Raw genomic sequence first — 16408 nt, forward strand, 5'->3', positions numbered from 1 at the left:
TGCATAAATACATGCAAGAAAACGCAAAGCGAGAATAACATCTACTAAATTTCCAGAACATTAACAATTGGAATTGAAGCAACTGGTACTTCAACATGAAATATAAAAGTAAACATTTGCCCCCTATATTCCTGAGCCTTTTCAGATATGGGACCAGTGCTGTAAGAGCACAAGAGAATGTGAACACCCTAACTTTCGACAACTTGCAGATTTAGTGGTTATTTTTCTTTGAATGCTGTTAAACGTGACATAGATGCTGCAATCTGAAAGATACAGCACTTAAATCTACCGTGCTACTGCTTCTCTAGATCCCATGAAACTTGGCAACAAGGTTGTGAGCACACCTTCAGTTTTGCACATTTTAAGGAAGTTTTGCTCATGCCTAACTTGCATGACATAATTGCCTTATGGGCCAAATATATACAGATTTGATAAACAAAGTGCATGGTTCACGATGTGCCACCAGGTGGTAGCACACTGTGGAAAACTTATCCCTGTTCGCTCAACATAAATCCTGCTAGATGATGGCACACTCCTCAGATATGCTAATTCACTCACTATATAGTGAGAAGGCAAGTCCCATCCCGGGATGTAGTGCCAATGGAAGACAACAACACTCTATATAGTATAGTAAAATTAGATCAGACGCCAGTATATGTTAAAGGTGTATTGACAGTAAACCAATTTTGTAGGTTTCTGAGTGAGTTATAGTGCATTAAGTTATGAATTTTATCACACAGTAACCCATTTGAGACACTGAGAATCATAAGGTCCAAACACACATCACCGTCTATTGTGAGATTGTTGAAGTTACTCATGCTTCTGGAATCGGTTGATCTTAAAGTGAATCAGGTTTTCTGTGCTGTAGGCCACATTGTACACATGAACATTGGTGAAAAGTTTTAACACTGGTTTCTCTGATATTCCCTTGAATGTGGGATCGACAGTGGTGTGCTTTAGGCCCTTATGAATCTCAGTGCCACAGTTGTATTCTACTCAAGTGACCTTGTTGGTTGACATTACTATTTCGACAACTTGCAGATTTAGTGGTATATAAATAACCATAATCTTCTCCTCGTACTACGGCTACAGTCAACCATGAATTACCAGTTACAACCTCATTGTTGAGCAACTTCATTAGGAGTGAAACTGAAGCTGTCTACGGTTTTATAAACTGGCATCCTACTTCTCCTACTATATCTCCTGCGACGGTAAGGCAAGGCTGTGTGTCGTGCGGCTGCTTCGAGTCGAATGAACATGCTGTTGCCTCACGAGCGAGACTGGGCCCCCAGCGCATGTGGCCCCTGATAAGCGCGCGCCGTCAGGCGCGTGCACGAGCAACCGGATGGGCGTCACCAGGAGTACGCTTTTTAGCAGTGGATTGCGCTCTGTTAAAACTAGACCGCGATCCTGCGCGGCTCTGGTGGCGGCGAGCGAAAACTCATTCAAGGTCACCCGCCTTACGTAGCCTTGCGCAACACTAACACACAGCCATTATAAAAGTTATGGAACCTGTGTTGTTATTTATATACCACTAACTCTGCAAGTTGTCGAAATAGTAATGTCAACCAACAAGGTCACTTGAGTAGAATACAACTGTGGCACTGAGATCCATAAGGGCCTAAAGCACGCCACTGTCGATCCCACATTCAAGGGAATATCAGAGAAACCAGTGTTAAAACTTTTCATCAATTTTCATGTGTACAATGTGGCCTACAGCACATTACTATTAATCACTTCCACAAATGGCACTTTGTCTTTGGAGTTGCTTGTTTACTAAGTGGGAATTGGCTTTCGTGTGCAGTGTTAACATAACTATGTTGAATCTCTTTTAAATGCTAACAGAAAAGTAAAGCTGTGAGAATGAGTCTTAAGACATGCTTGGATAGCTCAGTCAGTAGAGCACTTGCCCACAAAAGGCAAAGGTCCCGAGTTCGAGTTTCAGTCTGGCACAAAGCTTTAATCTATCAGGAAGTTTCATATCAGTGCACACTCTGCTACAGGGCGAAAATCTCATTCTGGTTGGTTGGTTGATTTGGGGGAGAGAACAGAAAAGTAAATTACCAGGAAAAGATAGCCACAAAGGAACTAGGGCCTCCGACAACAGATTCTTGGACCGGGAGAGTGACGAAATCAAATAAGCGTGACTACAAGCACACATTTAACAAGGAAGTCTACAGTTAGCACAAGTTGCTGTTTGAGTGCAGTGTAAAAAATATCTGATTTTCAATGAACATAAATTTGTGAACTAATACATCTGTTGGGGATCTCTTACACTTGTCCAAAAAAATGGAAAAGCACGAAAACTCCCACTTAAACAAAAATGAGAAATGGAGAGTTTTGAAAGCTTACATATCATTTCATTATTTCCCTGAACTGTATATAATTATTCACAAAACAACAAAATTCCAGAAAACAATTCTTTATTTTGTCAGATAAGTTACGCACCTTATTACTACTATTATTATTATTGGTAGTGGCTGCAGTTGTATAAACTTGTTGTAAGCATTACTGCTATACAGCAGACGCTATTAATCCACACTCTCACATTTATCTGAACCTAAAGATTTGGGAACACCCAGAATGTACGCTCACGACATGCCACTGTACAAGATTCCAATGGCACACTTAGCCTACATCTCCCCCCCCCCCCCCCCCCTCCATCCCATACACACAAGCACGTTTTAGGAAAAGTGCCAAGTGTAATAACAATTTTTTACAAGCTGTCACAAAACAATTTCACTGATGCCGGTGGCAAGTAACAGTTTCTTTAAACCAATTATAGCATTGATATTTTTTTGGAAACAGGCCTTTTTGTTAGGACATGAGCTAATCATGCTAACTGAATTGTACCATTATTTGTGAGTGAGCACATATACACTACTTGAACACTCAAACAAACAAAGCATATGTCAAATAACCTGAGGTGGTATATGCAACTTATATGTAAAGATTTCAGGAAGTAAATTACACATGCTGTCCCATGTTATGAACACTGCACAACAAAAAACCATATGTTCTGTGTGTCCTGCAGACGCAGTTCTGCTGCAGTACCGGCAACAGATGCATCAAAGTGTGGAAGTGAAATGGTGTGGCAATTGGATATGTGCATCTAAGCTGAAGTGCGTGAGGCAGTAAAATCCTTGTGAGTGAAAATCTAATTTACACACAGATTCATCGTTGAATTCTGATGATATACTGACTAAATGCAATGTCATGTCCAGCCATAGTGAAATTGTGCTGACAATTTGACCAAGGATACACAGACACGGGTGATGCTGATCAGTAAGTCCAGTTCTGCACTATGTGATTTTCATTTTTTTCGGCAAGCTGAAGGAACATCTGGCAGGAAAGTGAGTCCAACAATGAGGACGCCGATACAGCAGTTCTCGAATGGCTCCATGACCAAGAAATGGGTACCTATCATGAGGAAGTGATGTGGTAGAACGTTCTGACTGTTGTTTATGGAGACTTTGTGACTACAATGAAAAATAGATCATGTATCTGTGTCACTTTGAAATGTAATGCAACATTCAATAAAAGTTACTTGGCCTGCCACAGTAATGTGTAACTTACTTTTTGAAGTCCCCATACATGTGGCTTCTCGATCATTGTGGACACCTCCAATATTAGCCACATGACATATCCAAAAAATTGTTCACTGTTACACATACAACTGCTTGAGATGTGGGCGTAATGCTGCCTCGAAGATGCAACCAGTGATACAAAATTGCCTTGCAAATACATAGGTGAGACTGCACCCTCAAAAGAATTAATAGCTACTTTATAAGCATCACAACAGCTACTGACAGAAATTTCACATGAATAGGCAACTGAAACTAGGAACACAAATCCAAACTTTGACAGAAACACAACTGCAGACTGGAACTGCCAGCACGTCCCAAACAGGTAAAAACTGTTTCACTATGAAGCAGTATGTCACAGCTGATCCTTACTGCGTAATTCCCAAATAGCCAGTCTTCCTGAACCATTCCTGAGTTGGTGCTTTGAAGGAAAAAATATTGTGAGGCCATTTAGAGTGAAGTTCCACAGAAGAGGAGGAGGAGGAGGAGGAAGAGGAAGGTATTAGTATTTCAGATCATGTCGACATAAACATCATTAGAGATGGATTAGGGACGGATGGGAAGGAGATCGGCCATGCCCTTGTCAAGAGAACCACCATTTGCCTTAACTCAATTCAGGGAAATCATGGAAAACTTAAATCGGGATGGCTAGATGCTGATGTGAGCTGTCATCCTCCCAAATGAGAGTCCAGTGTGCTACCAGCTGTGTTACCTCACTTAGTGAGTTCCACAGAAGAGACTATCATTTACTTCCACAAAGCTGCCTCATTACAAATGACAAGAAACACTAACAGTAGGGCATGAAAGGATGGAAGTGAGTTACTAGCATTGCCCAGAAAGTAATGTACCACATTTTTTTCCTTCAACAATTCTTTATTGAACAAAATGAGAATTACACACATGAAAGAATGGTGTTTTATCTATACACCCAATTTTTCCACGTTATCTCCATCCCTTTCTATGGCCTTTCTCCAGCGTGAAACAAGGGCGTGTGCAACCTGTCGGTACCAATCCTTGTCCTGGTGGCGAAGCCAGTGCTTCACTGTGCGAATCAACTCCTTATTGTCTTGAAAATGTCTTCTATGAATTGCATCCTTTAATGGTGAATGACAACATCAGCTCACTGCAACATGTCAGGTGTGACAGCCACGAATGGTCTCCCCAGCCATTGCAAATTGTGGAGCTCCGCTGAACCGCCTTCTGATGACCTTGCCCTCTGTGCCCAGTGACTGACTGTACTTCTGTCAACAGCAGATGCTGCATAGACTTTGCAGAATCGTTTATGAATATTCCCCAGTTTCTTTCTCTGCAGTGAGAAATTCAATGTTGGCATGTTGCTTGTAACGTACATCACCTACAGACACCATTTTGAAACTGTCCTGCAGCTACACTATCTGTCAGAAGTGATGGAAACTTGGCGAGTTCACTCTGGAGACTTCCAGTAATACATATACAATGTTTCATATTCGTAGCATTGTTTTCAGCTGAGAAAAAAAGAATGTAGAGCATTACTTTCTGGACAACCTTCATACATACTTGACAAGTCACATTTTGCTTGAACATGAATAATACAAGGTGGTTATAATTAAACGTTCGCTACATGAGAGATCCTGTTGTAGTACAATGAAACTATGTTGAAACATATGTAGCAACTTGCTGTAGAGAAATAACGAATAAACCATTGACAGAAACACATCTTAATTTCCACCTGAGAGAGTAACATATGTTAACTGTGCACCATTTTTATCTTCCATGTTACAAACAGTGCGCAATGTGAGGACTATCTGCATCCACGACAGCCTGGAACCACGCTCCAGACTGCTTTATTGCTACCTAAAACATCTCAGGTGGGATGCTGGCTGTCACGACAAAGCTTGTGTACTGCTTGAAGACCGCACATTGTGTCCAACAATCTCAGCCATGGCAACAGTAACTTTTACAGCAGTCTGTACTGCAATTGGTCTTCAGCCTCTCCAGAGAGCAATTCCCAAATAACAATTTAATTCCAACTTCCGAATCGTATTCTTCAACCCCAGTATGGAAAGAGGAACTCTCCGTATTCCTTTAATGTGTTGATACTCATAAAGAGCAGCAGCACTATTATCATTATTACTATTGTTTTAACACAACAGCTTTACGAGTAAAGCCCTGCTCACCTTGCCCAGACCCACGTTAACTGTCAGCAGCTGTAATGTGGACCGATGCTTGTGTTTCAAACCTACATCGCCATACCAGTACTGGTACCAAATGGCAAGTCATGACACTTAACACTATAACAACGCAAATCCTGCAGCCCACAGGCTGAATATCATTCCTATAAGTTGGGTACCTACGTTGTAAATAGTTTTTCATCTACACTGGATCGAGTAGCAAAAGTTTACTTATAATCATCCTGTAGACTGGCAGATGTTCATCACAGCAAAATGCTTTGAAGGTCTGGGGCATGCTATAGATGGCTCTGTGAAGTTATGGGTATATTTCAATCCCTGGAACAGTGTTACAAATGTATACAGAATTCAAGTATACAGCCAGCATGTATCGCATTTTGTGGCAGTAGTAGTCGAAACGTCCTAGACTTTCATTTGGATGCTGTCCTGCTCATGCCATAGCAAACCAAAGTTTTACCAAGGGTCATTCCTGTATTAATGTGTTCCCCACAATTCAAATCAGGGAGAAAACTTTTTATCCACTGAAATTACTTCAGCATATACAGTACTACATCAGTTTCATGAAAAAAGGTCACAGCTGCCTCTATCAATGAGTGTAGACAGAATCCCTGACAGGACACATCATTAATGATGATTAACAACTATGCTACAAGCTACATTAACAAATTCCACTTTGTCCTTTTGCCACATAATAAGCTACAGATTAGGCCCACAACATATCCCACATCACTGACAGAGCGACTTCCTTATGTTAAAAATAGCCACATGATGTGTTTAACATGCTCCTTCCGACAGCCACTAGATTCACCCATATGTGGAATTTGGATACCGTGTGGTGTGACACGAGACTGGACAGAATAGGTCACCTGTGTCTACTCTGTATCATGCAAAGCAGCTAAGTGTAGAGTTCTCTGAAGTCATACTAACCATCTGTCAGCATTCAGGATACCAACTCTCTGACAGGACCTTTGAGATGGATCAGAAGTGGTACTGGGGGCATAGTCCGTATAAATTCAAGCAGGCTAGGAAAAAAACTTACCTTCATAGTCTCGGATGTTATTGAATTTAGCATATGTTAAAATGAAGGAACACTTATTTTTTTGTTTTCTCCAAAATAATTTCTGCTCTGAGATACAGTCCTCCAAAGATGACACTGTACATGCCATTTGAAGATGTGAATTTTGGGAAAAAATTTAAAGTGCTGTATCTCTGGAACAGTTCTAGATATTTTGTTGTTCTTTTCTTTATTTGGAAGATAATTGCTTTATGATTACAAAGAAATCCTCCATTTGGGCTTATCTGTCAAAGTTCTTTTACTAAAGCATTCTGAACTTTTTTTTTAATTTATGAAAATTTTTTTTTTTTCAAAAATGCTAATCTATAAAATTTTGACTTTTTTCTGTTGATTAGTAACATATAGTTCTACATTTTCTAAAAAGGAGAGCTTCCCCTTTTAAGTCAAACAGGTTTTATAAACAATTGAAATTTATGCCATACACAAAACCTGTTTTATTACCACATTATTGCAAAACAGGCTCATAAAAATCAAAACCTAGCTTTTTTCAACATAATTTTAGTTTTAAAAGATGAGTAAGAGACTCATTTTTCAAGCATTTTAAATGGTTCCAAAATGTATATGAAAGGTCCAAAGACTTAAACGTTTCAATGTATACAACTTCTGCGCACTCTGTTTTGTACTGAAATTAACCAGACAATGAACTAAAAATGTGCTCCACTGCTTCAGTATCTTCCTTTGATGTAGAGTGATGCCTCCCTGTTGAAACAATAGGAACTGGAGCACTTACAATCTTCAAAACATATTGAACAGGAAGTGAGCACTGACGGCATTGTTGCTGTCCTTCAGCTGAAAACCTATATCCAGCAACTGGTCCACGTGGTAGCATAAAGTTCACTACAATTTTGTTTAACTCATAACTGGTGTCTATAATCTCTGCAATCCACCAGTCACGGTCATACACACACGCCACAAACATACCCCTTCTCAGGTTGTGAATCTGAATGTTATCCTGCTGTTTTTGAGGTGTTGGCCGAACGAACAAAATTTCTTCTTTCTTACTCTTTAAAGTCTTACAATATGAGTTCACCCATCACTTTGACTCCAAAAATGTGTCTTCTGAATTCCTTTCACAGGAGTTTTTTGTTTGGACCATTCTCCTTTTCCTGCTCATGGAATTATTCTATTTCCTCTTTGGACAAAAGAATGAGAGTTGTGGATGTGTAAGATTTCATGACTCGTGTAAAATCCTCAGCATTCTGAATCGCAGCTGCTTTTGGTCTGGAAAGATTATGTTTTGTAGCATGGTGCTTCAGCAGGCCATCTACACCATCACAAGGCCCCTCCCCATGACCAGTAGCACTGTATACCTACTCAGTGGGCACAAGCAACTTACTCAATTCAAACAGCTGGTAACAATTTTTTAAATGACTAGAAGAACCACCAGAAATAATGAAGATTTCTCTGCCCCTGTTTGCAGTTAAAGAATTTTGTACATTGCTAGCAAAGCACATGCTGAGTCATGTCCTGTGTCATCACTTGTGGTCTTGTTTTGAAAATATGTCACTCCTGTAAAAATTGACACATGGTCATTATTCCAATGATACCCTTGTACTTCTTGTGGGAGAATCAACAGACCAGTTCTCAGCTAAATCACAGTGAAGTACTAAACACAGTTCTTCAGTCTGTACACACCCTTTCACTTCTGCAATGTGTAGTTGCAATTTCTTCAGATGCTGGTGAGTTACTGCTTTCACTGACCATTTACCAAGTTCATCAATGAAATTGTCAATGGCAACAATCTTATTAATTCGTTTATTTTCCTCCAACATTGCATATGTTATTTCTGCAGAGTCTTCCAGGCCATGTGTCTGTAAAGACAGTCCTGCCTTTCTACGGCAGTCACCACATTCTTGAAACAAACAAGTCTCTCGCTTTACGTCACAGACCACTAATGACTTCACACACCCAACCAAGGTGTCATATGTCATGTGCTCCAGTAAGTTCTTCAAAGTTACCACACAAAGTTCAAAATTCGCACAGTACACACACAAATGGTTTCTTAACAGGACTAACACCCACCTCTGTAGGTGACTGATTCAGGGTACTTAATTCTTCCTCTATTGATGTAAAATCTGCATCACCTGCATTGTAGGAGGCTTCACCTTGTTCAGATACTATCATTGTTATTCTGTCAAACATTTAGAACACAAAAAGTCATCACTGGAAACATCTTCACTTTGAAACAGTTTTCAAATGAGAAAACTTATTCCCAACCTGAACAAAGCCTGTTTTTTTTTTTGTTTGTCTTATATATCATTCTTTTATGAATATGCAAATAGTCAGCACACTTCACTCTCCTGTACCCCAGCCAGAAGACATTTCAAACAGTCCTTTTCACAAAACACACTGTAACTGTGTCAACTGGCAAATTCCTCACGAAAACATAGAACTCACTGGATGCTCTCAGATTTCTTAGAAGCCTCTTCAGTAAACAAATTAGCACTGAACAACTACAATACAGAAACCTGCAATGAACAACCACAACAAAGAAACTGACAAGAAACTACAACAAAGTGTAAGAAATATATGCAACAATGAAAGTGAAAAGAAATAACTGCAACAAAGAAAGTGATAAGAAATAACTGCAACAAAGACAATAGAAATAAACATTGTAACAAAGAAATTAGTAAGAAACAACTTTAGTGAAGACATACATTGCCCTTTGAAGCTAAACAAAAAAATATTTTTTTAAATAAAACCTGTCCAACTTACAAGTGGAAGTTCTCTTTTTCAGGGAACGTATATTAATATGGTACCATCCCACAGAAAAAAATCAAAATTGTATGGACTGGTATTTTTGGAAAAATAAAATGCATAAATTATAAAAAAAAAGTTCAGAATGCTATAGTAAAAGGGCTTTGACAGATAAGCCCAAGTGGAGGATCTCTCTGTAATCATAAAGCAATTATCTTTCAAATAATAATAATAATAATAATAAAACAACAAAATATCTAGAACTGTTCCAGAGATACAGCATTTTTAAATTTTTTCCAAAATTCACATCTTCGAAATGGTGTTCGCAGTGTCATCTTAGGAGGCCAGTATCTCAGGGCAGGAATTTTTTTGGAGAAAACAAAGGAATACGTGTTTCTTACTTACTCCTGAATTGTAACATATGCTATATTCAATAACATCCGGGACTATGAAGGTAACCCCCCTGCCTGAAGTGATGTGGATCATGCCTGGACAAAGCCTGAGGAAGGACAAGCTGGAAGCTTCTTGGGGGAACTATTCATACATTTGTCCAGAATGGTTCATAAAAATGATGGCCAAAAGTGAAATGCGCTTCTCCTAAAATCCTTCCAAGGTGTTAACAACATTTAAATGCTTGATGGTAACTACTGGAATCCAGGAAATGCCATCATAACGTGATTTTACTCTTCTGAAGAATGTTAATTATGACCGTGTGTGTGTGTGTGGGGGGGGGGGGGGGGGGCGGCAGCACACTTGATGGGGTCGCCCCCCCCCCCCCCCCCCTCCCTGGTGGTTTGAACACAAGTGCTCGAGATTATAACCACACTCTTCATTTAAAAAATGCCGAATGTTACTTTTAATAAGTTGACCAGAAGACTTGCAAACAATTCTTTTATCTGGTATTGTGAATCATCACACAAAGTGCACTTTTAATTTTTTATTTATTTTTTTAAATAACTCCAGTTTCAAATAATGTTCTGCCTGAAAAATCTGAAAATCGACAAAAGTATGGCCACACATTGTTACTCTCGACACGAAAGAAAACAGGGAGGAATGGGGGAGGAGGAGGAATTCATGTTTCGGTGTAGAAATATGTCATCTATCCTGCGTTTAGAAGTTGGGTTCTTTCAATATCCAAGATTTCTAAATATTGCACACTGAGAGATGGAAAAGTGTTGCTCTATGGTGCACAGACCATGCCACAAGATATTCCAGTCAGAACTATTAACAAATTATGAAACAGATCGAACACAATAGCAATGTAAGTGCATCACAATCTGAACAGGACATAAGTCGGGGAGTAATGAAATCCCTAACATAGGTAATGATGTTTATGATTTGTGAGATGTATATCACTTGTGTAATTTACTTGATCTGAAGACTAACCACTGGCTCATACTCTGGTGCTGTGTGTCACGACCCTACCCCCTACAGGCCAGGTGACATCTCGTATACTCCACTGTCACTTCTCTTTCTAGCTCACCTTAACCCCACATTTCCTGAAAGTCTGATATTCATTTCATACTGTTCCAAGATCTGATCCTTTGCTAAAATTGAAGCCTGACAATCAACATAAGGGAAATTTTATCCTACAATTCACGCACAAGTTATTCATCAGCTGTGTTTCCGAAAATTTAACTGTTTAATGCACAATATATTGCAGTTATTGAGTCAAATTAAAGCTCTTCGTATTGTTATGATTACAATACTGCCCTTTTGTTCACATATATACCCGTATCTGAATTTGATCAGTCACCTAAAGACTTCATTGGTTATTTCACACCTGTAAATAGGAACAAGTACGATGTTTTCGGATCTATATGGATCAAAATTTCTTTCCCTGGATTCCACTTTTTACAGAAACTGGTGGGCAGTGCAGATGCAACACTACAATGTGATTCTCATCCAACAGTTGCTACGACATAGCCTGTCAGATTTTCTGTTACTGGGTGTAGTGACAGCATTAAGCACACTGATTTTGTGCACCTAATGTTTTACTGTTCTGCGCATTCCAGTTTGTTTGAATGCAGTATAGGTCAAATGTGGCCTAAACTCATTCCTCTCTGAGAACTCACCAACTGTGTTGCAGTTTTTAGCCTTATGTCAAAACTAGTTACTGAAGAGTAATCTCCTCAGGTAGGTACGCCTACTGTATTCTGCGCAAATATGACTGATAAGAAACTGAAGTATTTAACTAAGTATTTGAACTGAATATAACCCCCATCCATAATAAAATCAGTACAAGGCACTAAACCAAAAGTATTGTAAAAGTTCATTACATAAAGGCAAAAACAGAACATCTCAATAATGGATCGCTAAAGTTTAATGATAAATTTACTTTGGAATATCATAATCATTGAAACATTTAATATTTGATGTGAGTGTTAATTTCAATACTATTCGTGAGTGTAGTGTTCTGTTCTTGTTTTGTACTAAAAAAGCTTATGTATGCAAAGATAAATCAATTTTAGATTTCTGACTGATTTCACGAACACCAACTGAGAATAAAAACACACACACACCCAAATATGCTCACCAGTGCTTTTTCCAGCCTGACACGTCCTGCAGTAACTGGACGTCTGCTTGTGGCCAGTAATTTTGAGCCCAAAAGCAAAAGAAAGAGTGCTTGTGTTAAATACTTACACAGCTAAAATAAGCACAGTATGTACAGATAACAAGGATTAAAGAGATGGAACACAGATAGAATCGAATCACAGGAGACTAAATCTTCAACAGTGTGTGTGAGTGTGTGTGTGTGTGTGTGTGTGTGTGTGTGTAAGCACGTGCGTGCGCTGTGTGCAGAAAAATGCAGATTAATTTCTTCTACTCTCTTAATAATTTTTTGTACACCATTTTCTACCGTTCACAGTTCGTTACACATGTTCTACCACTCACAGTTCACTATAACAAAATTAACACCAATTGCAGGTTTGATGAGAACAAGGTGAAGAAGGAACATTAATTATCACAGCTCTGATGATTTTGTTAAGACATCATTATGACTGGAATGTGTTACAGAAATAAGCCATTATGAGGGTGGTGGAGGAACAGAAAGGGTTATTGCAATATATTTTACACAAAAACTGGAGAAACAGCAATGACATGTTTCACACTCAAGGATATACGCATATATGAGATAAGTCTTTCCTACCTGCCAGGCCACTGATGGTCCTTGTCCGTGAGTGGCACATAGACAACACCCATGAGTGGTGTCCTCCGTACTGATCCATCTGGCAGCTTGTCAACCTGCTCCAACTGTTGGTTTCCTCCTTCTGGCCCAACAGGAACTACCAGTCGACCACCTGGCTTCAGCTGGTCTATTAGCTGCCAAACAAATTTCTTTTACACAATGTCAACATGCCAGTGAATTCTATGTGTCACATGCTAGCATCTCTAATTAAAAATTTTATCTGTAGCATCACGAGTAGTTCTCTGGGGGTATAAAAATTTGTATTTTTCCTGTTTAGTCAAATTTTATATTGCTGCATAAATGAGCCCTTTTTGTGTCCACATAATGCAATCATTACCGAGTTACAAACAACTCTAACAAAGAGTAATACTATATTTATGAATATCACTTATTTCCAAATTGCGATGGAAGTTTTATGTTATATTTCAATAGTTAACAAATGAGATATGAAGCTGTTGTTTCAATGTCCCCCATTATTTCCAGCGAAGTTAAGGGAGAACTTATTTGCATTTACTTCCTTTTAAGGAAGGTGAAACCAGGTATCTGCAGCATTATCTATCCCAAGTAATTTATGAATATAATAGAGGGAAACATTCCACGTGGGAAAAATATATCCAAAAACAAAAATGATGTGACTTACCAAACGAAAGTGCTGGCAGGTCGATAGACACACAAACATACACACAAAATTCAAGCTTCCGCAACCAACGGTTGCTTCATCAGGAAAGAGGGAAGGAGAGGGAAAGACGAAAGGATGTGGGTTTTAAGGGAAAGGGTAAGGAGTCATTCCAATCCCGGGAGCGAAAGACTTACCTTAGGGGGAAAAAAGGACAGGTATACACTCGCGAACACACACACACACACACACACACACACACACACACACACACACACACACACACACATATCCATCCGCACATACACAGACACAAGCAGACATTTTGTGTATGTTTGTGTGTCTATCGACCTGCCAGCACTCTCGTTTGGTAAGTCACATCATCTTTGTTTTTAGATACATTCTTCCCAAGCAATTTATGATTTTATAAAAGAATGCAATGATTTGAAGAACAAAAGCTTTTGCACAGACTACAATAAACAAGTCATACCATCAAAAAACAAACATAAATAAAAAAATACAAGGGCCATAAGAAATAATAGTCTTTTATCTTATTTGGTGTACAGAAAAGCTTCTAATTTAAAGAATAGGAAACCACATATTACCATAATGTAAAATCTAGGTTGAAGATAAGAAAAACAACTCACTTCACAATTGTGAATTATGCATAACAGGGTGGCTACTCAAACTTGGGCAAAAATTTCCTGAGAAATCCAGGCGTTGATGAGGAAGAATGTGTCAAGAAGCTTCTGATAAAATAATGGAAATCAATGGCGAGTAGGGGAATGGGCAGCATACCACAATAATGACTTCTCTTTCCTCTCAACTGAGCTATATATCAGCCATAAGCAGCAGTTTAACTGTAGTTTTTGAACATCGGTAATTTATATGGAATAATATTCATATAATGAAAACACGCTGAAATATTAAGTACTTTAAAATGTGTGTTTTATAAAATTCAATTTCAATGCTAGGTTAAAAATACAGAAGTCCCTCAGTTTTTACGAAATTCCTAAAATTCCCCCCCCCCCTTTTTTTTTTTTTACAGGTAAAATGTTATTCCCTGAGAATTCCTGCATAAGCACACTTGCACCTATGCGCCATCCACTGAAAAGAAAGAAAGAGAGGAAAAAAGCTTCTTTTCAAATAGCACCACTGCTGATCGACAGCAAACTAGGGGAGTACTTGGGTATTTAGCTACACTTGACAACTAAAAAACAAGTTGTTCCAGAACTGTCACATCTTATTTCATGGATAACATTTTTCTTAATAGAACTATTAGGGCCATATTTATATAGACTAGGCACCCATGAAGCTTATGTCCTGGTTTGCTTACCCTCTAATGGTAAAATACAGAGCTGCTTTTGTTCAAATAGCTCTGAGCACTATGGGACTCAACTGCTGAGGTTATTAGTCCCCTAGAACTTAGAACTAGTTAAACCTAACTAACCTAAGGACATCACAAACATCCATGCCCGAGGCAGGATTCGAACCTGCGACCGTAGTGGTCTTGCGGTTCCAGACTGCAGCGCCTTTAACCGCACGGCAGCTGCTTTTGTATTCTCGTGGAGTCTTACAGTAATGTCTCCAAGAATTATAGGCCACAAGTACATTGACATTTAGATGAAAAAGTACACCACCCTATGCACCCCGGTCAGCTCAAACAACAACACTGCCTTTTTAAGTGACAGACGCACAGATTTGTTCAGCTGTATTTTAAAAACATGAAGGCTAAATTTAGAACTTGCCTTTTACCTGGTGTGAGCGTCAGTGAGCATCTATAGCTAGCGAGAAAACAATTTGCTGCAGGGTTTGTCCCCTATTATTACTTACACAATTAACTGACATACTTCCTCTTAAAGCACATTTTTGTATTGTTTGTGGTATCAGACTAGGGCACTTTGCTGAAGTAGGCAAGAATACTCATTAGCAGACAAACAACATATCTTCTGTGCAGTTCCTCTTTCTCCCTTTCTTCTGTTATCTCATGCAGGCAGCTGGTTTACCACTGGATCATGCCCACACGCTAATTCACACAAATAGACCAATGAAGGGGTTGCTATGTGCCACAGGAAACATTAAAACCTACACACACACACACACACACACACACACACACAATGCTTTATACACTCTGATACCACTTTATCTAAGTGCTAAATTTATACTGAGTCAATGTACACTTCACCAACATACGAGGAAATAATGCACTTATAGGATATATGATAGCTCCAAACATAACAGAGACAAAAATAAGGAAAATCCAAACTTACAGCCTGTGGCAATGTTGCAGCAGCAGCACCAACATGGATAGCATTGTATGGAGCATCCTCCGGCCATCCCAAACGCCCATCACCAACTGTAATATTAAGATACATTCATATCAAAGACAAACTTCAGAATACAGTTAAAAAGTAGAAATGCTTCCTGCAGCAAAAATAATTCCCAGTACATCTGTTTCACAGAATTCTGAACAATGAATAGTGCAGGATAAATTTTTACTACGCAACTTCCACAAGTATAACTTTTTAAATGCGATACAGACAACATACAAAATATATTATCTACATGCCTACCATATGATATTTCAGATGCCATTAATGAGCAAATTTATGTCTCCATTTTAATTTTGCCGATAAGATATATTGAAACAACATAACCTCTCATAAAAAGTGGTGTTCATGGGGACCGAATGGTTTCTTACATATACAATGATAGCCAACCTTTTATGTCTATGTGCAAGGTACATTTAAAACAACTTGATTTAGAAGTCTATCAGTGGAGCCAAACTGTCATCAGATCACAGCTCTTTGCCAATGTTTGAGTGCTTGCTGTTCTGGTAACACAGAGCAATAAAAAAAATTTTTTCTGTAGCATAAGTTTACGGAGTCTATTTAGATACATATGATGATGAAGTACTTAGCCTATAAATTACTTTGTTTGAATAGACTCTGGTTCTCATGATAAACTGTTCTATAAAAAATACATGTTGTTTACTAATCTACCCTCATTAATGTGCCTTTTTTGAAGTAAGGTAACTGAACTCAAGTGGCCTAGTGCCTTTGTCTTGGTGACTAT

General features: G+C 38.8%; 1 protein-coding gene across 11 annotated transcripts in view; it reads right to left on the reverse strand.

Annotated features, from left to right (window-relative positions):
* The window catches only part of LOC124803120 (protein-L-isoaspartate(D-aspartate) O-methyltransferase), a 52638-nt gene that overhangs the window by 6626 nt on the left and 29604 nt on the right, over nt 1-16408 (reverse strand). For 8 of the 11 annotated variants that reach the window (XM_047264282.1, XM_047264289.1, XM_047264283.1 and 5 more), the window contains exons 5-6: nt 15604-15689; nt 12676-12848 (exon numbers count right to left, since the gene is read on the reverse strand). In XM_047264282.1, coding sequence (XP_047120238.1) covers nt 12676-12848; nt 15604-15689 — 259 coding nt within the window. Of the gene's footprint in view, nt 1-12060; nt 12104-12675; nt 12849-15603; nt 15690-16408 lie in introns of all 11 variants that reach the window. The other 3 variants (XM_047264287.1, XM_047264288.1, XM_047264286.1) reach the window with 1 other exon arrangement.

This window comes from Schistocerca piceifrons, chromosome 6 (genome assembly GCF_021461385.2).
Source record: "Schistocerca piceifrons isolate TAMUIC-IGC-003096 chromosome 6, iqSchPice1.1, whole genome shotgun sequence".
Lineage (NCBI taxonomy): Eukaryota > Metazoa > Arthropoda > Insecta > Orthoptera > Acrididae > Schistocerca > Schistocerca piceifrons.